The sequence below is a fragment of the Myotis yumanensis genome, unplaced genomic scaffold, assembly GCF_028538775.1.
Source record: "Myotis yumanensis isolate MYYU_CA2020_CCGP unplaced genomic scaffold, mMyoYum1.0.hap1 SCAF_301, whole genome shotgun sequence".
NCBI classification, from domain to species: domain Eukaryota; kingdom Metazoa; phylum Chordata; class Mammalia; order Chiroptera; family Vespertilionidae; genus Myotis; species Myotis yumanensis.
The window spans coordinates 759-24,888 of record NW_027224052.1 but is presented as its reverse complement, the minus strand read 5'-3'; the positions used below and the strand labels follow the sequence as shown (position 1 = coordinate 24,888).

Here is a 24,130-nt window from a genome sequence, read left to right as displayed (position 1 = left end):
CTTAGGCTATGATGCAGTGATAATTAGATATTTTTTAAAATTTAGTTTTCTTTATTTGAAGTATGTATGATTATATTGAACTAAAATAAGGGAGACTATGGTTTGACACGTGGTAACTGATTTTTTTGCTAGTATCCTTCATGTCAGTGAATGGCAGTAAACACGACCTTACTTACATTATATATAGTAGAATATAATTGGAAACTTTGGGCAATTACAATAACATCAATTTACACTTAAAACTTCCAAGACTAAATTCATTTTTACTCAAATATAGTTTATTTGCTTTCTTACACTTGTATTTGACAATTCACATAGACAATTTTAACTTTTACAAAATATATTTTATTGATTTTTTACAGAGAGGAAGGGAAAGGGATAAAGAGTTTGAAATATCGATGAGAGAGAAACATCGATCAGCTGCCTCCTGCACACTCCCCACTGGGATGTGCCTGAAACCAAGGTACATGCCCTTGACTGGAATTGAACCCGGGACCTCTCAGTCCGCAGGCTGAGGCTCTATCCACTGTGCCAAACTGGTCAGGGTGACAATTTTAACTTTTTCATGAAGTTTGAGGTATTATTCTAGTCAGCTGTTGTATCAAATAACAAACAACCTGGCATGAATGTAAAAAATGTTATTATTCATCACTTTTTCTGATAAACAAAATAATGAGTAAACAAAGTTATTAACTTTAGCATTGGCTTACAATTTTTCAAATACTCCTGAGTGTTTATAGTTAAGTATCCCTTCTAGAACTTCTGAAGTTATTTTTAGGAGTTCATGATCACACAAGATGAATTTAAAAATTCAGAAATATCCTTCACTTTTGTTGTTGATGTGTTTTTAAAACGCTGTTCTAGGTCTGTTTGGATTTTTTTTCTTGTTTAAGATAAAAATAGTGACACTTAAAATAATACTAAGAAGGACCACACATCCAACCACTAACAGCACCAAAGAAGAAATGCTAATTCCAGGATTAGGATTTGGATGGATCCCATCAGGATTTGGATGGATTTCATCTGTATCTCCTTGAGGAATAAACAAAGCTACTTGTGCAATGTTGGATACTTTTGATGTCAAACTGCTATTATCCACACTTTGAATGGCAATGAATATGTGGGTTGCATTTTCTTCTGAGATATTTCCTGGTTTAAATGTAAAGGTTTCCTTGGAGTTGGCCTCATTTGGTAGCAGATCAGTAGTGTTTACTTGCAGAGCATCATCAAACTTGTCCCTTAGATCCAGGATACTTCCACTTATTCTTATGATATACTGTTTAACTAAAAAAAAAAAAAAAAAGTACATGTAGTTTAGAAACTAGATCATACCATGTTAAATTCCTTTTTATTCATTCTCCTCAAAATATTGTTTAGTTATTCCAAGTTTATACTCATATCCAAAGCTTTAATAATTTTTCAATATAAGCTGAATTCTTATTTTTAAACTGCCTTTACTACCTTTTTTCGTTTGAAAATGGAACCAGTTAAAATGTATTATATTTAATTGATTTAGAATATTTATACTAATAAAAAAGGTAATATGCTAATTAGGCTGTGTCAACTGGACATCTTCCGGACATCCGACTTTCTTCCAGACAAAGCCATGGTGGCAGGGGCTTAGGCAGAGGCAGTTAGGGTTGATCAGGCCGGCAGGGGAGCAAGCAGTTAGGGGGTAATCAGGCCGGCAGGGGATGGCAGTTGGGGATGATCAGGCCAGCAGGGGAGGGCAGTTAGGGTCGATCAGGCCAGCATGGGAGCGGTTAAGGGGCAATCAGGCTGGCAGGCAGAGGTGGTTAGGAGCCAGCAGTCGTAGATTGTGAGAGGGATGTCCAACTACCTGTGGGATTGGGCCTAAACTGGCAGTTGGACATCCCCCAAGGGGTCCCAGATTGGAGAGGGTGCAGGCCAGGCTGAGGGACATCCATGCATGAATTTCATGCACGTGGCCTTTAGTCAGATTATAAAATTAATACTTTACCGAGTTATTAATTAAAAATTGTTCTCCCATCCACCCTTATACTTTTGTTTTTTGCATGAGCATATTTCACCTAATCAACACTGCATGACACTTCATCCTTACCTTTTCCAACATCAAAATTGTCTCCTGGTGCTGTCCATGTTAGATTGATCATATCCCCGTCAGGTGTGGCCTCAAGGTCTGTGATTTGACTTGGTGGGTACAGGTCAGGCAAGGGAAATGTTGAAATATTTGAAATCACAAATGCACTTCCAATTGCTGTTCGGGTAAAACTCTCCAAATTTGTCTGAGTATCTTTATTAATTTCAGGTTTTGGTGGATTCCCTTCAATTTTCCCTGCATTAAAAATTTCCTTGTTTATAATGAGCATAGCACTACTAGTATTTTCAATTGAATCCCCATCCTACTTATTTTCTCCTTTTATCTATATATATAAAAGCCTAAGCGACCATTCGACCAGTAGCTATGACGCGCACTAATCACCAGGGGACAGACACTCAATGCACAGGCATGGAAACATGGAACAGACTGATGAATCGCAGAGGGAAGGGGGGAGGGGAGAGGGCAGGAAGAGATTAACCAGAGATCTTTTATGCATACTAGAGGCCTGGTGCAGAGATTTGTGCACAGGTGGGGTCCCTCGGCCTCGCCTGCAGGGATTGGGCTGAAACTGGCTTTCTGACATTCCCTGAGGGCTCCCAGATTGCAAGAGGGTGCAGGCCAGGCTGAGGGACCCCACCAGTGCACGAATCCATGCACCAGGCCTCTGGTCCTATCTAATAATAGACAAACATGGTAATTAACCATACCTCCAACATGCTTCCCATTGGCTAATCAGGGTGATATGCAAATTAACTGCCAACCAAGATGGCGGCCGGCAGCCAGGCAGCTGAAGCGAACAGGAGGCTTCGTTGTCCCGGCGATGGAGGAAGCCAAGGTTCCCCACCTGCTGCCGCTGGCTCTGAGCTCCTGAAGCAACAGCTCCAAAAGATACAATATTTCAATTATAGAAGCTAAAAGATGGCAGTTAATTTGCATATACCGGCTCTGAGCGAAGTCTGAAGACAACCTGAAAGCCAAGCGCTACCGAAGGGAGCAAAATAGAGGCCATGTGGACACAGTAAAGGATCCAAGGCTGCGGAGGTGGAAGGCGGCAGGCGGGAGGGGAAACCCAGCCACAGCGGCTGGGAATGGGAGGGGAAACCCAGGGGGAGCAGCTGGAGCAGGTTGGGAAAACCAAGCAACAGCGGCTGGGGGCGGGTTGGACAAACCCACCCAGCTGCAGCAGTTGTGGGCGGGTAGGACAAACCCACACAGCCACAGTGGCTGGGGGCAGGTTGGGCAAACCTAGCCACAGTGGCTTGGACCAATGGGCAAACTCAGCCGCAGCGGCTAGGGGTGGGAGCAAAGCTTGCCTCAGCGGGTTTTGCTCCCTTCTCTGCTTTGCTCCAGTTGCAGGAAGCCCTATTCTTGCAGCAATGTTCCTGCAATGGGCCTCTAGTATATATATAAAAGGGTTGGGCAAAAGTAATTTTACAGTATACGAAACAGAGTTCTTATAGTATTTATTATTGTCTTATTTTCCACATGAACAACTGTAAATCTACTTTTGCCCCACTATATATATATTTTTTTTACTAAGTGAAACAGAGTTTATTCTTATATTATTTATTATTGTTTTATTTTCCACATGAACAACTGTAAACCTACTTTTGCCCCACTATATGTATATTTTACTAAGTTTAGTGACAAAGTCATAAGCATCCAATTGGTGGGAGAACTTGTTTTCCTTAGTATCCTGACCAGAATATTGTAGGATAATGAATTGTAGGATATAATTGGATAATGAATTGCTAAGGAATTAAGGCTGCCCTGAATGGAAATAATATTATAAAATTCAACCTATGCTTTTAATGGGAATTCTTTGTTTCTCAATTTATCTTTAAGCTGGGAATAAACCTGGGGAAATTGGTTCTGGTTTCCCTCTAACCACTGTACCATGTTCTTCCCTTCTCCCTGTTGCAAGTGCTGAGGGGTAATATTTCAGGTTATATCCCAATTGTCAACAGAAAGCCCATGAAAAGCCACAAGATAAGAGACAAAACAAAGGGAAATTTATAAGGAATAAATTCTCAATCCTTATCATCACCTTTCTCAATACATTTTTCTTTTGACTTAATAAAAATATTCAAAATAAATGTTTACTCCCTGGCTTATGCTTAGGTACATAACATATTAGCCAGTTTCCTTCACCCTTAGTTGAAAATCTGGCATATTATTGTTGCTGTAGGTAAGGTGCTCCAAATTAATTTAATGGCTGACATTTATTGAATGCTTACTATATGCCAGACACTGTACCAAAGCATAGGTTAATTTAAAGGCAAATCTCAGTATGACTGAGAACTTCATTCCAGAAATGGGAAAAGCTATACTTTGAGTTGTAAAATGTTTGAAGCCTTAACCATATCATCTCACAAGTATTCCGGCCAGCATTGTGTTTCAGATATCATGAGTTACTCACCATCCACTACCCAGCCTGGTATGTATGCAGCTCTGTTTGGTGGATGCCTTAAATTTCGTGCGGCAGTGTTTGCTCCTGCATGAGCTCGTACTTTTAAACTATATCTGCCGTTTTCTGAATAAGCTGTAAAATATCTGGAGTAGACCCCATCATCCTTGAAAGTGTCAGCACCTTGTTATAGAAATTAAGGAATGAATTATTATTGTAAAGAAAAAGAGAAATTTATGCATTTTCCAAGTCAAGCATATATCCTTTGTAAGCATATCCCTTAGAATGAGCTCCCTATTTTTCACCGGCCAGCTCTTGATGATAGGATTATAAATGGTCTGAATTAATTACATTGCATAAGATACTGATAGAAATCCATGGTAATCCAGATGTCTATCAAATTGGTGTTGTTGTTTTTTTCCTTGCTCACTGAACTCTCAAAAGAATGTTCAGTTCCCAGAATAACTCAGAGAGTGTGAAAAAGATCTTTAAGCACTGCTCACCCATGCAGGGAAAGAGCATGGCCCATACTGTGTCTTGTTTCATGCTAGTCAAACCTGGTAACTGATGCTGTTGTAATGTCCCCTCTTGTCTTGTGGCAGCTCTGGCTGCCCTTGGGCCTCAGTTCCCAGAACTGTATTTGCAGTTTGGGAATTACTCTTGCCTGTCCCTCTTCCCTGCTGGGGGCTCAGGTTCTACCCCTTAACCCCTCATGGCTGCTGTGTTTCACTCTCTCTCGCCAGACATTCTTGATGATGTGCCCCCAAGAAATACTTGTTCAGAATTCTTGATGCTGTCCTCAGTTTGTTGAGTGAGACCTTTCTATTTGGTGATAGACATCGGTTGTCTAGATGACGAACAATAATGACAGTAAATAACATTTATTGAGTATTACTATGTGCAAGACACTTTCTAATCACTTTGTAGGTTTTACCTGAATAGAATTTCCTGTTGTCCCTGTTGTTCACAATCTGCCTCAATTTTCTTGGTGTTTCTCACTCCCCCATACTGTCACAGGACCCATAACATATCCTGAGTTATGAAAATATAGGCTTATTCTTTAAAAAAGGAAAACACTAAATTACCTGCACCATTATCAAAAAGTTCCAAAACTTCTGTTTTTCCTCTACTTGATTCAATGAATGCAGTCACATTGGCTCCAAGAATGGGTATATACCCTTGTAGAATTTCTGCGTAAACAATCATTGGGCTGGGGAAGCTGTTTGTGTCTTTATTCATTTTAGCATTCACTGTGATTGGGGCCACAGAAGAATTTGCTGCTCGAGAATTAACTGTTATAGTTAATGTTTCTGAGTCTGCTTTGGCTTGAAGACTGTAAGTCCAAACACCCACCTAAAAAGTCAATGGAAGCGGAGTATCAGATGAAGCTATTTTCTGTGTTTCCATTATCTAACTCTAAAATAAATTTTAGAAATATGTTGCAGAAGAAACAGGGTTTTGAAATTTTTGAGATTTTTTTTAAGGTAAATGGATGAAAATCAGAGCAATTTGGACAGGGCATCCTGGCTGTTGTCATGCATGGTGTCCAAACTTTGTGAAATCTCAACTGGGAAAAATAGGTTTTGGAAAGTTTGCCTTGGTCTTGGCCTTATGGAGTTCAGAGATTTTTAATTCTTTATTCTATGATCTGGTAATACTAATAAGCTGTACAGATTCCCTGCATTGCCTCCTTAAAGTTATTCTTAGCCTATCTAATTTTCCCCTTCTCTTTCTTCCTCCTAATGCATACATTCTTCTTTCCTTTTCCTGCCACCATAATTTTCAGGACCATGCAGGCATAGAAAGTACATTGTATTTTATCTAAATTTTGAAGATGATACAAGTATTGGTACTCATATTTATGATATTAAACAATGTGTTTTTAGCTATGAAACAGATTTATGTGGAAATAAAAAAGCTGATTGCTTACCTTTGCAGTTCCTGGAATACTGAAATAGGCCATTTTGGAAGTAGCATCCACTGTGGAAATGTTCATTGGTGTTCCATTAGGATCCAAGAGCGAAATAATGGGCTGCTGTGTTACCCATGTGATGAGAAAGAATGTGTCCTTCCCCACAGTGCTGTCAATTATTACAGTTCCATTCATCCAGTGATTATTATTGAGTGTTAATCCCTTACTTTCAATCTGTATAAATATATGTTATAAAATTAGTGACTGTAGAAAAGAGTAATTTTATTCTTTTTTCTTTTTTAAAACACATAGTTCTTAATTTCTGGCCTGAGAACAAGCTTATGTAGGGCATACCTCCGTAGCCTTGTGATCTCTCTGAAAGCTGATTGGGATGTGACAGTCGTTAGTCAGAAAGCATGGACATATAGGATCTGAGTTAAAACCACTAGAGCAGGAGAATGGGTTTTACAGTTGGAAACATGGCTATATTATTTTTTCCCAGTTGTTTTTGTATACACCCACCTGAGATTTTAGCATTAAAGGGTGTTACAATGTCAAAGAATTAGCTGTAGTGTGTGTGTGTGTGTGTGTGTGTGTGTGTGTGTGTGTGTGTGAGAGAGAGAGAGAGAGAGAGAGAGAGAGAGAGAGGTCTTCAGTTTATCCATCTTCATGATACAGTACTAGTATTTGAGTAGAGACATAGTTAGGTGAGGACCAGCAAGTAATGAGACAAGCCCTCATGGATATTTTCCTGATGTGAAAACTTCATGAACTTTTTCACACATCCTAGAGTTAGTAGCCCTGAACAATAAATATGTTCAGCAAGAGTGAAAATAGGGCAAAAGGATATTTATGAAGGTTGGAATATTGAGAAGTGCATGTTAGGATCTTTCTTTGAGAAGAGCCTCAAAGAAAGTTTTTCAAGTTTTTGAGGATGGCTCTTAGTAAAGTACAGCGAATTTTATCTACTGACAAAGAAAGTTCTTTTTTACAGATGTGTCATTCCAGGAAATGATGGGAAATTCAACTTCTATTCTAACCTAGTCCTTAGCCAAAAATACCTCCATATCAGTACTGAGATAAGAGAGTGAATTCTACCATTGAAACATCATTGCAGTGACAAAAATCTCAGTCCTATGTTAAGTGGACAAAGTATTATCATCAAGTTAATCTGAATGTGAGTGACTTTTTTAGGCTCCCCATCAAAAACGTGTAAGAAAGTTAGAAGGCTTTGACTACATAGCAGTACTAGGGGACAATAACTGAGTAAAGAGTGGGCGGCAACTTTTCCTCTGTATTCCAGCAGCCATTTTAAGTGAGGGAATCAAAACTTTTCTGCCTCTTCCATACAGTTTAAGAAGTCCACTGACCACTTCCTGTATGCAAATGACCTTTTATTCTAGCTGATTTTTCAGGTCCCACTCTTATATTTAAAATTTCTTTACGATATTCCATTTTAATGTCCCACCATCCACTAAAAATCACTAAGGTTTAAACAGAACACAAAACAATATCTTCAAGTTCAGTTCTCCCTCTTTACTTGTCAATGTTAGATAGTAGTATTATCATTTTCTAAGTCAACCAGGTTGAAACCCTCAGAAGTTAGTTTTATTCTCCTTCAACTTATTCTCCATACATTACCAAGCTAGATTCTAGATGAATTTTTAATCTGTTTGCAAGGTGAAGCTACAAACCAGATCTCAACATCAATTTGCACATACAATCCTAATCCGGCATCCTATAATTTATGTGCTCTTCATTGTTGGAGACCAGAGGAAAATAGGTTTGTTTAGATGATCATGTCAAGTTTTAATGTAGGCATAGACCTAATGAACTGGAAGATGGAAGACAAGTTTTCACATAAGGTGACATGATGTAGATTTGGTGGGAATGGATAGGGATAAAAACAGAATTTTGTAAAAAAAATACTTTCAAGGAAATAGTCTGTGTTGACATTTTATATTGGACATGATTGAAGAATCAAAGTTTAGTCAAAGTTTTTGAATCTAAGTAACAGAATATGAGGATGTTATTTAAACACAGGTGAAAAAATGAGTTGAGTTCAGAAGAGAGGTGAATAAAATAGAAAGCCAGTGAAAAGAGTGGTTGAAGACATAAAGGAAACCCTAATTTTTTTTAATCTGTAATGATTATTCATTCTCTTTCTTCAGATAAATTTCTTTCCAAGATACTTTCCTTCCATTTCTAATCCAGGTTCTTGAATTCATTCACCTAACCTAAATTTATTTCACAGCAGTGAAAGATGAGAGAAATCTTGAAAGTATGATATATTTTTATGTATTCTTAGAAAAATGGATGCTGTATTATTGGGCAAAGTCTATATTTTATGAAAAATTTAACATTTAAAAATATATATTTTTATTGATTTCAGAGAGGAAGGGAGAGGGAGAGAGAGAAAATCAATGATGAGAGAATCATTGAACAGCTGCATGTGCCCTTGACTGGAATCGAACCTGGGACCCTCCAGTCTGCAGGCTGAGGCTCTGTCCACTGAGCCAAACTGACGAGGGCAAAATTTAACATTTTGATGTTATTCCTTAACCAAACTTTATGTAAGAAAAAAAAAGAAAAAAATCTGCTATTTCACTACTATTTTACTACGTGTTTTGGCCATATCTGAAGAATGGCCATGAATTTTTATTACATACTTAGTTTTGATTTTAATTAATAACTTACTTTGAGAAAATATGGAACTCAAAACTTATAATAACCAAAGTATTTTTCTTGGTATGACTAAATACAGACACAAAAACCTGAGGAATTGGAACTCAGACCTGAATAGACTTCTGGGAAATATCAGCGTTTCCTGATGTAAGGGCCCCGAAAGCATCAATGAGGCCATTGTTCTGGACTTCATTTGAGACAGACAAATGCTTTCCTCCTAAAATGTAAATATATTTATTAGGTTACTTTCTAGAAAATAAGTACTTATCACAATTTAGTGATTTTTAAGGTAACAGTAAACCTGTTATGCGCACAGGTGAGGTCTGGAGCGGAGACGGAGACAGAGACAGGAGCCCGGAGTGGACACAGGCAGGGGGCCAGGGGTGCCTGGGGCTGGCCGAGCTGCCGGGGGGAGGGGGAGAGATTGGGCCAGGGTGTCCTGGGGCAGAAATCAGAAGCGGGTCCCGGCCACCCATGGCGCTAGTCAGGCATGGGTCCGGCTCCTCCTTGCGCGTGATTTCAGTCGCGCGCTGGGCTTCTTAGTATGGAATAAAAAAAGACCCCAATAGCTGCATTAATCCTGAGAAAGAAGAACAAAGTTGGAGGGATCACAATACCAGATATAAAACTATATTACAAAGCCACAGTGCTCAAAACTGCCTGGTACCAGCACAAGAACAGACATATAGACCAATGGAACAGAACAGAGAACTAAAAGTTCAACCCAAGACATTATGCTGAATTAATATTTGACAAAGGAGGCAAGAGCATACAATGGAGTCAAGACAGTCTCTTAAATAAATGGTGTTGGGAAAATTGGACAGATAAATGCAAAAAAATGAAACTAGACCACCAACTTACACCATAATGGATAAAGGACTTAAACATAAGACAGGAAACCATAAAAATCTTAAAAGAATCCATAGGCGGCAAAATAGCCAACATTTGTCATAGCAATATCTTTACCAATACTGCTCCTAGGGCAATGGAAACTAAGGAGGAAATAAACAAATGGTACTACATCAAAATAAAAAGCTTAGGCACAGCAACAAGAAATTCCACTGCATGGGAGAACATGTTTGCCAATGTTATTTCTGATAAGGGTTTAATCTCCAAAATTTATAGGGAACTCATATAACTTAACAAATGGAAGATAAACAATCCAATCAAAAAATGGGCAAAGAACCTAAATAAACACTTTGGGAAAGAGGACATACAGAAGGCCAAGAGACATATGAAAACATGCTTAAAGTCACTAATCATCTGAGAGATGCAAATCAAAACAACAATGAGGTACCATCTCACACCTGTCAGAATGGCTATCCTCAACAAATCAACAAACCACGAGTGCTGGCGAGGATGAGGAGAAAAGGTAAAAATCATGCACTGCTGGTGGGAATGCAGACTGGTGCAGCAACTGTGGAGAACAGTATGGAGTTTCCTCAAAAAATTAAAAATGGAACTCCATTTGACCCAGTAATCCTACTTCCAGGAATATATCCCAAGAAATCAGAAACACCAGTCAGAAAGGATATATGCACTCCTATGTTCATAGCAGCACAATTTACTGGTAAGTGCCCATCAGCAGATGAGTGGATTAAAAAACTGTGGTACATCTATACAATGGATTACTATGCTGCGGTAAAAAAGAAGGAACTTTTACTATTTGGAGCAGCATGGACGGACCTGGAAAGCATTATGCTAAGCGAAATAAAGGAGTAGGAGAAAGATAAGTATCACATGATCTCACTCATTTTTGGAATATAATGAGCAACATAAACTGATGAACAAAAAATTGATCCAGAGTCATAGAAGCATCGAACAGACCCTCAAACCTCAGAGAGAAGTCGGAGGAGGGAGTGGGCGGGGTTGGGTGGGGGCGGAGAGTAACCAAAGGACTTGTATGCATGCATATAAGCATAACCCATGGACACAGATAGTAGAGGGGTGAGAGCATGTGCTGGGTGTGGGAACAGCCGGGGAGAGGTTAATGGGGGAAAAAGGAAACATATGAAATACTTTAAACAATAAAGAATTTTTAAAAAATCAAGTGTGTATTTGGTAACAATAGAAGCCAACGCAATCTAATCTAATAATAGAGAAACATGCAAATTGACCGCACCTCAGCTACACACCAAGCCACGCCCACCAGACAATCAGAGCGACTATATGCAAATTAACCCAACCAAGATGGCGGCCTGCAGCCACGGAGCTGGAGCAAGCAGGAGGCTTGGTTGCCCTGGCGATGGAGGAAGACAAGCTTCCCGCCTGCCCTGGCCAGCTGTGGCCTCCGATCAAGGCAACAAAGTTTCAATTATAAGAAGATAAATAAATCCCAGATACCTGCCTCCAGCCGGCCTATACTGGGAGCCTGGGTGGCTGGGGGCCATGGCCAGCCTGCAAACAGCCATCAACCCCTAACCCAGGATGGCCACCCCTCATCGGGTGAGGTTCCCTCCTGGGGGGCATGGCCAGCCTGCAAACAGCCATCAGCCCCTCACCCAGACTGACCAGGCACCCCAGCAGGACACCCCCCAACCCTGAAGGGGGTGTGGCCACCCTGAAAACGGCCCTGAGCCCCTCACCCAGGCTGGCCAGGTACCCCAGTGGTGACCCCCACCCTGAAGGGGCTGTGGCCAGCCTTCAAGCAGCCATCAGCCTCTCACCCAGGCTGGCCACACTCTAATGGGGTGAGGGTTCCTGCTGGAGGAATGGCCAGCCTGCAAACAGCCATCAGTCCCTCACCTAGGCTGGCCAGGCACCCTAGCAGGACCCCACTCCCTGAAGGGGGTGTGGCCAGCCTGAAAATGGCCCTCAGCCCCTCACCCAGGCTGGCCAGGCACTCCAGCAGGACCCCACTCCCTGAAGAGGGTGTCGCCAGTCTGAAAACAGCCCTCAGCCCCTCACCTAGGCTGGCCAGGCATTCCAGCGGGACCCCAACCCTCATCTGGGACACCCTTCAGAGCAAACCAGCTGGCCCCATGCACCAGGCCTGCATCCTATATAATAAAAGGGTAATATGCAAATTGACCCTAACAGCAGAACAACTGGGAATGACTGGTCACTATGACACACACTGACCACCAGGGGGCAGATGCTCAATGCAGGAGATGCCCCTTGGTGGTCAGTGTGCTCCCACAGGGGTGGCTCTGCTTAGCCACAAGCCAGGCAGCCAGCTGCCAGTATAGTGGTGGTGGTGGGAGCCTCTCCCACCTCCTCAGCAGCGCTCAGGATGTCCAACTGCAGCTTAGGCCTGCTCCCCGCTGGCAAGTGGACATCCCCCAAGGGCTCCCAGGCTGCCAGAGGGATGTCTGACTGCCAGCTTAGGCTCAATCCCTCAGGGAGTGGGCCTAAGCCAGCAGGTGGTCATCCCCCTGGGGTCCCAGACTGCAAGAAGGCACAGGCTGGGCTGAGGGACCCCTCAGAGTGCACAAATTTTTGTGCACTGGGCCTATAGTATATAATAATTGATATCCATAAAGTTGTAAATTATGTGTTCTCTACTATATTTAAGAAGGCACATGTAGTCCATTCATCAGCTGTCTCTGTATCTAAGATCACAGCTACCAATGTAAATATTTATCTAAAAGCTTATTTGTTAGCATCTTTTCATTCTGAGCCTCTGTGAATCCCATTGCCCCCCTACACCTGCAGCCAAAGTAATCTCTCGTCTTATGGATTTCTTACTGTCCCTCCATGTGCCTTTCATTGTCATCCCAACATGATTTCTTTACTCATGACCTGATCATCTTTTCTAACCCCTTCTTCCTCCAGAGAAATTCAACATCTTGTTCAAGGCACAGCTCAGAAGTTACTTTGTCTCTCATACCTTCTTTCTCAGATTTTATACAACCCTGGGAGAATTAATGGCTTCTTCGGCTCACACAGTGCTTGACTTCTATAGAATCCCCCTGTTATGGAGGAATGTTATCTGAATATGTACCTGATTAGTAGTTTTATTTGTCTCTCTAGCCATCAGGACTCTGAGCATCTTGAACACAGAGATCAGGTCTGGTTTAATTCTGGTCCCTAGTTCCTGGCATAGTGCCTTCAGAACTCAAGAGAAGTTGAGTTGTCAGTCTCTACATTTACACATTGCTATTAAAGGACTAGAATATATAGGTCATATTTTACCTGTTACATCACTCATCTCTTTGACTGCGTAATCAGCAGATAGTCCCAAAGCAATGAAGTGAATAATGGCCCCGCTTTCTCTTACTTGATCAAGACAATTTTTTGCAGTGCTATCCTCCCCATCAGTCAGCAGCACTATTTCAGATCCATCTATTTGCGAGTATCTTTTTCTTATTGTCTGTAAACATAATCAGAGCATAATTACCACAGATTCCTAAATTAAGTAGACTTATGGGAGACTAGGAAAAGGTGTACAGAGAAAATAAGAAAGTATCCAGAAAAGAATAGAAAGCTTCTGTTTTAAAATTGTAGGATCTGCAGTCAGCAACCCCCAAGGTAACTTCAACATGACTCTATTTTCTGTCTGTCTGCTTTAGGGAATGTTTGCTCAAATGAAGTAATGAGGGAGCAGGGCTTAGGATCATCTTACTTGGGTTAAGAATCAATGATATCTCAGTCTTGGAAGTTAGGTCAACCAGATACCAAAAATATAATTGCAGAGAGTGGCATTAGATATTTCTCTTCTTTCTTTGACCAGACTTCCCTCTGACAAAGCTTCAGTGTACTATAAAATCTGTTGCATAGACAGCTAAATGCAATAAGAAACCACTTCAACATTAAAAAAGAAAGCATTATGATTGCAAATTAGGAAACCCTCAGTATATTATAGAAAAAGAGTATAGGAAGTTCTAAGCAGGTCAAGATTAGGGATCTTGTTATATAACTTTTATTTTACTTCTAAATCTAACAAGCACAAAACTAAGTATATTGATGGTGCTCCAAGATTACATGAATTATGTTTATTGAGATGGAATTCTATTGGTAGCTTGAACCCTTTTCCTATAGAGCAGTGGTTCTCAACTTTCCTAATGCTGCGACCCTTTAATACAGTTCCTCATTTTGTGGTGACCCCCAACCATAAAATTATTTTCGTTACTACTTCATAACTGTAATTATGCTACTGTTATGAATCGTAATGTAAATATCTGATATGCAGGGTGTATTTTCATTGTTACAAATTGAACATAAGTAAAGCATAGTGATTAATCACAAAACAATATGTAATTATATATGTGTTTTCCGATGGTCTTAGGCGACCCCTGTGAAAGGGTCGTTCAACCCCCAAAGGGGTCGCGACCCACAGGTTGAGAGCCGCTGCTATAGAGCCAATCAGTTTACACTCAGATTTCTGAATCTAGGCTCCTGTAGAAAAGGATAAAGAGAATTTGTCACAGGATAGCAACTACATTTCATCTTCTCTGACGCATTTAATTGGCAGTGGCTTCTTGGTGCACCATTTTGAGAAACTGAGTGCAGGCTAAGAGAAAAATATGACTGATTTATCTGTAGCTTTCATGAACTTCGAATGGAGATGTGAGTAGATTTGCAGAAGGGTTTGGAATATAGAAATCCCTAATAAACGTGGGGTCGGGGAACAATATGAACATCCTCATTTAAATTTTTTCATGTTTTAAGGCAAATAATCATACACACATAGACACACACACACACACACACACAGCATTTTTGGGGAAATATGCTCTGACATGCACTAAAACCAACTCAGAAATAGGAAATGTTTTTATACATCTACAATATTTATATAGCATCCTCATCACTTTCCACCTACACATTTCATTGAAAATGAATATCCAAAGATGAAGTAGATTTCTCTTGTTCACCTCTCCCTTTCTTGTATTAGTTATTCACTGAGCATTTAATATGTTAGTCACTGTCTTGCCTGCTGGAGATTCAACAGGAACTACATGGTTCCTGCATTCCTGGAAAGAATGGAATTAAATTAAAAAAATATGTATTGAGGTATAGGTGACTGACTAAGGAGACATAGAGATGATTGATGAAGACACAATTAATATATCCCATAGTTCAATAGAAAAAAACCACAATATTATTGTGCTACATTTTCTGAAACATTTGCTAAATGTTAAATGTATTTTATGTAATGTGTAATTTAATTCAAGTCCAAGCTTCCAATCTGTTGTTAGACCTACCGTACTATTGCCCTTACTCCCCACAGTTCATTTTATACAAGGCAACCAGAATAATTTTCCTAAATCATTATTGATGACCAATTAAAATTTTTTTATTGATTTAAGAGAGGGAGGAAGAGGGAGAGAGAAATAGAAACATCAATGATGAGAGAGAGTCAATTATCGGCTACCTCCTGCAGGCCCCCTACTGGGGGTCAAGCCTACAACCCAGGCATGTGCCTTTGACCAGAATCGAACCTGGGATCCTTCAGTCTGCAGGCCAACGCTCTATCCATTGAGTGAAACCAGCTAGGGCAGTGATCAATTTCTGATACTTAAAACCCTTTTGTGGTGCTTACAATAAAATAAAACTTCTTATTTTTTTAAGCTTTGGAAGATCTAGCCATTATCTACCTGCCAACTACATTTCATATGCCCTCATTTGTCAAACAACCAGTGCCACTAGCTCTATCAATTTTTAGAATAATCCAGTTATTTTCCACCTCTTTCTTAAGGGACTTTGCACTTTCCTTTCTGCCTGAAACAATGGCTTTCTCATCCTTGAAGTCATAGCTTAAATATTACTCTTCAGAGAAAGTCTCTGACCTCTTCACCTAAAGTAGGCACTGCCCCTCCTTTCCCAGTTAGTCTGTCACATCACCCTGTTTGGTTTCCTCACAATACTATCTTCACAATCTACAGTTATTTTTTTTGTTCATTTATCTACCTATGTACTATCAGTTCCCCACTGAAATTGCATGAGCCATAAGAACAGGGAAGTTTTGCTTGCTACATAAATATATGTTGAATAAATTATAATATATTATATGTTTGTCCTCTACTTAATATAATAAATATCCTACATAATAAAAGGCTAATATGCAAATCAACCAAATGGTGGAATGACTGGTCATTATGATGCACACTGACCACCAGGAGGTGGACACTCAATGCAGGAGTTGCCCCCTGGTGGAAGTGCTGCTCAGCCAGAAGCCAAGTTTATGGTTGGCGAGTACAGCGGTGGTGGTAGGAGCCTCTCCCACCTCCGTGGCAGCACTAAGGACCTCTTGGGGGATGTCTGACTGCCAGCTTAGGCCCACTCCCTGTGAGAGGGTGCAGACCAGGCTGAGGTGACCCCCCCCCCCCAGTGCACAAATGTCATGCACCAGGCCGCTAGTATCTTAAATAAATTAAAATATGAACAAACATATATTTATTACTCTATTATAAACATATATTTATTACTAATGATGTAATTGACTATAGAGATGAAGAATTGTGCTTAGTGTTACAACTAGTAATGATAATTAGAGTTTTAAGTAGGACTTCATGTTAGAAAGCTACACTAAAATGCCATGCAAATTATAAATGAGAGAGATTTAATAGGGTTGGGAAAAGCTGGAAATGCTACATGAAGGAGCAAGGATTTTGAAGAATCAGGAGAGTCTTAACATGCAAAAATGCAAAGAAAGAAACATTTTAGGTAGAGGAATTGCCTGGGCAAAGGAACAAAGGCTGTTAGTACATGGTGGGCTTGGAGAACAATGTGTGCAGTAACTGGGTTAGAGCAGTGGTTCCCAACATGGGGCACATGCCCCACAGGGGAACAATTTGATTTTGAAGGGGGGCAATTCGAGAATGAGTTATTAACAGTGAATTCTTTGCATATGGTTCTGGGGGCCTAATATACAGTAATATATATTCTGACATATTTATGCATTTCAGTTCTCTATTATATGTTTTGAAACTTTATTTGCTATCTTTTCATATCACTTCATATTATTATTATTCTTTTTAACAATTTCTTAGTGATTTCTTCCTCAGTACTTCAACTGTCCTTTTGTTCTTTTATTTTTCTCTTTCCTGAATGCCATATTCTTTGGAAGCTTGTTTAGACCAAGTTAATGTCCCTTTAAGCTTCCTCCACGAGAATATGAGTTCACTTTTTGAATAATAATCATATGTCACAGGGTGGGAATTGGGATTTTTAGAGATGCTTAGGTGGGGCATGGTCAAAAAAAGGTTGGGAACCACTGGGTTAAAGCATAGAGCATCAGAAAGGAGAATTGAGAGTTATAGGCTGGAGAAAGAGATGAGAGCAGTTTTACTGAGGCGGTGATAGACATTTTGAATAGCATCAGACTGAGGAATTCAGATATAATTCTATAGACTGTGAGGGAAGCATGAAGATTTCTAAGCAGGAAAATGACACATTTGATATTAAGTATAAGCTCAAGATACAATTTGGAAGAAAATGAGGTTTATAATAATAGTTGTAAATTATATATTTACTATGTAATATAATTAATGTTGTTCTATGTATGTAAATATATCATTTCATTTAATTCTCATGATAATCCTATGAAGTAGACATTCTTATTTGCCTATATTTTATAGATAAGGCATTGAGAGTCCAAAGATACTGAAAATGTTGCCTAAGACCACAAAACTGGTAAATAGCAGTCAGTACTTTGATGTCAAAACTCATGTTCTCACCAGTATTCCTTCCCCTATGACTAACAGTCCCTGCTACATCTGCTTAGTAGGTAAACATCAGTTTATCTGAATGTCACAGAGACTGAAATGAGGATTGGCCCAAAGTGGAATCACACCATTTAACTTGTTTCATTGCCTTAAAAGTTGATAACTTTTGATGCTCAATCACTCATTTATTTAACTAACATTTATTGAGCACTGACTATTGCAAGGTAAAAGAACATGTAAACAAACCATAAAGTTTCTGACTTTATTGGACTTATATTCTAGTGGCTTTCTTATCCTATCTAATAAAAGACAAAAAAGGTAATTGACCATACCTTCGCTACACTTCCCATTGGCTAATCAGCACCTTTACTGCAGGCAGGGCTGGCCAGTGCCAGATGCCATCCGGCCCCATGTGCGGCCCTGGGCAGCCGGGCTTAGGTGGCGTGATCACGTCACCTAAGCCCCGCCCCAGCCAGGACCCCAGTGTGCCACCTAAGCCCCTGCAGCCTAAGCCCTGCCCCCAGCCGGGACCCCCCGTGTGCCACCTAAGCCCTGTGCGCCTAAGCCCCGCCCTCAGCCGGGACTCCTGTGTGCCACCTAAGCCCCACACCGCTTAAGCCCCGCCCCCAGCTGGGACCCCCGTGTGCACCTAAGCCCCGCTGCCAGCTGGGACCCCATGGCAATCCCAGAGCAGGCAAGTGCAGAGCGCGGGCGGCCCCCAGGTGGGCCTGCTCCTGGGATTGCCATGGCGATCCCAGAGCAGGCTAGTGTGGAGGGTGGGCGGCCCCCCGGTGGGCCTGGCCCCAGTCTCTGCAGTGATCCGGTGATCCATGAGCAGGAAAGCGCAGCCTGCAGACAGCACCCCACCCTGGCCACAGCTCAAGGGAGAGAAAAACATGCAGTGGAGGCCAGGAGCCTGAGAGATCAACACAGAAAGGCGCCTGCTCCAAGCCTCCATGGTGTGGCTGGGGGCAGGCCCCCAGCAGACACACACACTCACACACACACACACACAGCGCCTGCTCTGAGCCTCCAATGCTGCTGGGGGCAGGCCCCCAGCGGACAGACACACACACACACACACACACACACACACAGGATGGCTGCTCCGAGCCTCTGCTGTCAGACTGTGGCCGTCAGTAGGACATCCACTGAGGGCTCCCAGACTGTGAGAGGGGCAGGATGGGCTGAGGGAACCCCACCCCCCAGTGCACAAATTTCGTGCACCGGGCCTCTAGTATTAATATATTTATCCATCAGTTTATTCATTGATTCATTGACCCATTTAGAAAATCAAGTGAATTTTTAAAGTTCTTAGTTCTGTATTTCTTAGAATTAGTTATGTTAAAATTAGTAAGTATGTGCAGCAGCACTAATAGAAAAATGTTCTAATGATAAAAAACAAACAAACTATATATGCAGTATGATTTTCACCTGAAATGCTGCATTAATTCCAGTGCAGATGGAAGTTCCCCCACCAGCATTTGTAGGCAAGCTGTTCAAGAGCATATTTCTTTCGTTGGTGTTTATTATTTGGATTAGCTCATGTTTAATGTAGGCAGCACTATCAAAGTGCACCATCCCCACCCAGGTTCCATTTTCAATAGCTTGCAGCAGGAAATATTTTGCTGCTTGATTCATTCGAGTTAGGCGGACACCCTGAATGAAAAAGGACAAGAAAAACAATTGGTTTTGACTGAAAAATCATAGTAGATTACATACAATGAGTAAACAGAACTTATGAAGAATTTTCTAGTAATTGGTGTCATTAAAGAAAGCAATTTTTTAATTGATAACATTTAAAAACATAGTTATATGTATTATGGAACATATGGTAAGGAACACAGGCTTTTAACTAGAAGGGATTCTTGGCTGCTTAGCACCCAAATTACAGGTACAGGTTTGGGGTTTGGGTTGGAATTGAGGGGTGATGACTCACATCTTAGAGACTTCCTAATTACTCCTGGGATGTCAAGATGAATCCACTCCCTATGTCCCAGAATATAAAACCAGACTGTCAAGGACTCCAACTAGAGACTGAAATCTCCCTACCCACTGGAGACTAGACAACTGAAAAGTTAAAAGTTTCTTGAGTTGCAGCAAATTTCTGAGAGGCTCTGTTCCTACTTCTGCTCCTAACCTCTCCCCAACATTTCTCCAGCAATAGGTTAATTGGCATTGGTTCTGTGGTAACCCATTAAGACTCACATCCCTCTTACCTAGGTGAATGCCCAGGAAGTAAATCTCTTCATGCATTTGCCATTTCCAGTCCCTCAACACCAACTTATCTGTAGTACCTCCCCTTAACACATGCCCAAATTTCTTTCTAAACTCCCTAGATCCAAGTCACAGTGAGAGACTTCTTCAGCCCCATCTTTGAGGGCTCTCTTTGCCACTTTGCTTTACCTTCAAACCAGGCTCTGTCATCTCTTCCCAGCGACACCTCCTAGAACACTTCTATGTGCTGGTGTCTAGCACTGATGTTCTCTCTGAAACCCTGTGCTATTATGATTCTCTGCCCTTTCCGTAACCACGCAAACCCCCATTTGTTGAATACATTCTTTTTGGTCTTCAGTATGCTCAGTCCTGTCTCAAATATGCCATTCTTCTGGATGCCACATCACATAATGCCTGCTCTTTAATAGTCCATTCATTTCAATAATTATTTATTAAGCACCTATATGTGATAAGCCCTGTTCTAGACAAAAGGGAGATGAAAATGAATAAGAAATGGTTTCAAGTACGAGAGGACATGGTTTCTAGAGGATACGGTTCCAAGTCCTAGAGGAGCGCCTAGTCTAGTGGGAGAGAAATGTGTAATTTCAATATAATATGTAGAATAGAGGTTTGCACAGTTTATTGTGGGAAACCAGCAGAAGGGCCATTAGCTCAGCCTGGAAGACCAGTCCATCTCCTGCAGGAGGTGGGCGCCTGTACCAAATTTTAAAGGAGGAGTGTGAGTTAATGTGGTAATGGGGAAGGGAAAGTTTTCTCTGTGAACCCTTCAAGGATATGGGTCTCTATTCCTAGAGCCTAGCACAATGCCTACCGTTTACTAAGTGATAGAAGGCATAAGTGGCTGAATCTGACCATAGCTTCCTTATGATGGTGCTTTTTGCTTGTCTCTTTGATCATAAAGAGTCACTTATATAGATGATAAATAAGATTGACTCTGAATGGAGTTCAGCGATCCACTGTATCCTCAAGTCTGTCAAGTATTTCCAGTAGATAAAAGAGGCGGGTAAGAAAACATTTATGTATTTCAATCTCTCCTTCTGATCTTCTAACTAAATCTTTACTAATGGGCCTAAAAGTTCTCCTCAGTAAACCTTCCATTTTCTGGAAAAAATAGTCTTTCATGTTAAGTCTTTCCAACTGTATTGTCATCCTGCTTTTATTACAATATTTACTGCCCATCCTGAGGTTGTAATCATAGGACATGACGGGTCTTATCCCACCATGCAATTTAGAACAACCCAGGTGAAAGTAGTGTTCAGAGTGTTCTTAGGTATTGAAACATCCATTAGTCACTATATCTAGGAAAAATGGGCCCATGAACATACCGCCATGCTTCCAGATTTATCAAGAACCAAGCACACAATTCTATCTCTGATCCTCAGCAATGAGAAGACAGGTGAAGGGGGTGATTCCACCATAGGTGTGGTGTTTTTAAAATCCTCAGAGTTGCTGATCACCTCCCATGTGCTTCTGAATTCGCACTTCTTGTTTTGTAGGCTTGGAGCTTCTCCATTATGGTTTTCTTTATTACAGAATTTAACAACCTAAAAGGTTAGTAAGATGAAAAAAAAAGTGTTACATATGATGCATTTAAACATTCAACTCAAAATTTGATAAAAATAAAAAATCTATGCAAATAGGTGTTTTGTTTAATGAAATTTCATTCATTGAGGAATCATAGAATACTAAAGTGGATTTTCAATGGTAGTAATAATAAATAGCAATAGTTGAGTACTTATTATGTGCCAGTCAATGTTCAAAGAACTCTGTATTAATACATTTAATCCCTCAGGTCACCTGCACAGATATTTTATAAACGTGATAACATGCCCTTTGATTATAAATATACTATATGAAGAAATAATTGACATACTTACAGAAGTAATACCTTGCATAAACATTATGGATGTTGTTTCAGTTTGATCTTTGTCAGGGAAAAATTGACAATTTTTTTCATATAGTTTTGTCTTAGGATCAATTTTACATTTATTAAATACACAGCTATTTCCTTGACATTTATAAACTCTGTTCACACCAGTAATATCTGTGGAACACCTGAAAATAAGTGACAGTTAGTCTTTGAGGCAATCTAACCAGTAACAACTTTTTGAAAATCTTAAGTGTTTCTATTCACAATGATCCTTATATCAAGGTTTTTATTCTTATTTGACAGTAAAGTGTAAGGATTTCTACCAGAGCAGTTCTCCAAGAAATTTCAGAGGGAACTTTTAAGAGGTATTCCCAGTGTATGCAATGGCTGAGCTATCTGCTGAGATTAAAATGTTGCTGCTAACCTGTTAACACTGATGACTCTAGGCTCCCCTTTTCCAAACATCTCTCCTGCCATCCTTGTGGAAGTAAATGCATTGCAGGCATCTGGGCAAGATAACTTGTGAAACCATTTACTCTTGGTACCACCTTAGCTTAAAATTCTTTATAGATTTCTCTCCACCCCCCAAAGCTACCTCTAAAACAATGGGATGTGGCATAACTATAAGTATTTTGATTATTCAAGGAGCGTTTTTATCCAAATGAAATGTGGCCTGAAGGAAAGACTGAAGTATTGCCTAGGACAGTAAAGAATGGTGGAGGCATTTTAGACATAGGTTTTGTTACATGAAATTGGCCACAGGTGTCAGTGATTATAACAAACATGCTGGCGTGTGAATATATCCCACCTATTCATTGTGTTTCCAATTCATATTTAAGAAACAATGGGGGGGTGAGGGCAAGTGACCAGGGGTAGGGAAGGCCGGGGGGAGGTCAATGGGGAAAAGAAGGAGACCTATGTACTACTATTTGTAATACCTTAACTAATAATTTAATTAATTAAAAAAACAATGACTAACTTTCATTCAGTAATTTAGAGAGTCTCCTACAAATATGTATGCTACTATTGCCTCAAAACTCAGTGAATATAATGATGTTATCTCTACTAACAATCATGATGCATTTTGCACAGTATAAACTAGACATTTAGGGGGAATATAATGAAACAAATGTAATCAATGTAATATTCTCTAAAATATGTATCCTGAAAGTGGTGCTATGGCTAATAAAGGGCTTTCATTGAAAACATATATCTCAGAGTTTATACATTTTTGATAAGTCCCACGCCCCAGCAGGGCATTTAAGATTGAGTAAACTGATGGCAGACAATTTTAGATAGATTTCCTCCACCCAGTCTGCACTCTTAACCTCAGAACCAAGAGGATTATCTGTTATTAACTGTGATGTTAGATTGGTATTTTTAAAGTGAATTTTATAAATCTCAGGAAATTTCTGTTATGGTTCCTTGAAGCTGGTTGATTTTTTTACTCAGCCTGCAGTTACCACTATTTATTAACCATTTTTCCATTCTTGTTTTGATCTTCCAGCATATAGTACAACCTTTTACACAGAGACCAACTTTAATGTAAATGAGTTCTGGCAGCCATGGTGGAGAGGTATAAAAATATGTCAACTTGGCTTCCAAATGTTCTTGAAGTTATGTGTATTTTAAATGGGAAACTAGCCACTTTTAGATACATTTTCTTTTTTTAAAAGGACACTGTTTTTATGTTATAGCATCTATTATCTGCATTGGGACAAAGAAATGATTGGCATTTCAAATAAATATAAATCAACCTAAGGAAGTGATAGCCTGAAGTAACTGAAGAAAATGTACATGATCATGCCTTGTTGCTTCAATTCTTTTAGACGAAGCACTGTAGAAAGGTTCATCGTCATTGTACTCATCAAAAACTCCCCAGCGGAGATGGGCCCATTCATGGACAAGTAGTCTGCCTGTGGGAAAATATTTCAAATATATGATCATAATTCAAGTGACAAAATTTGCCCTTCAAATATTTTAAGCAATGGGTTTTTAAATAAAAAATAATTATACTTAGGTTTTAAATAACTGCCAATATTTATATTTTGTTTGTAAAAAAGCATATAACATTATATTGAATTATAATATGGTATATAGTATATTATCTTTTTTATTCTACAACGTTAAATCATTGAAACTTTTTTTTGTGTATGTATGTATATGCCAGTGATGGCGAGCCTTTTGAGCTCAACGTGTCAGCATTTTGAAAAACCCTAACTTAACTCTGGTGCTGTGTCACATATAGAAATATTTTTATATTTGCAACCATAGTAAAACAAAGATTTATATTTTTGGTATTTATTTTATATATTTAAATGCCATT

General features: G+C 39.9%; 1 protein-coding gene across 1 annotated transcript; it reads right to left on the bottom strand.

The window, feature by feature from the left end:
* Positions 1-256: 256 nt before the first annotated feature.
* LOC139001289 (calcium-activated chloride channel regulator 4-like) lies at positions 257-23,694 on the bottom strand. Its single transcript, XM_070402986.1, has 11 exons — positions 23,602-23,694; positions 21,812-21,989; positions 21,260-21,478; positions 19,131-19,355; positions 13,222-13,399; positions 9,198-9,304; positions 6,421-6,636; positions 5,576-5,843; positions 4,503-4,673; positions 2,084-2,317; positions 257-1,284 (listed from the first exon to the last, which is right to left on the bottom strand). The coding sequence occupies exons 1-11, from the start codon at positions 23,670-23,672 to the stop codon at positions 848-850; spliced, it is 2,304 nt and encodes a 767-aa protein (XP_070259087.1). The 5' UTR covers positions 23,673-23,694; the 3' UTR covers positions 257-847.
* Between the last annotated feature and the right edge of the window lie 436 nt (positions 23,695-24,130).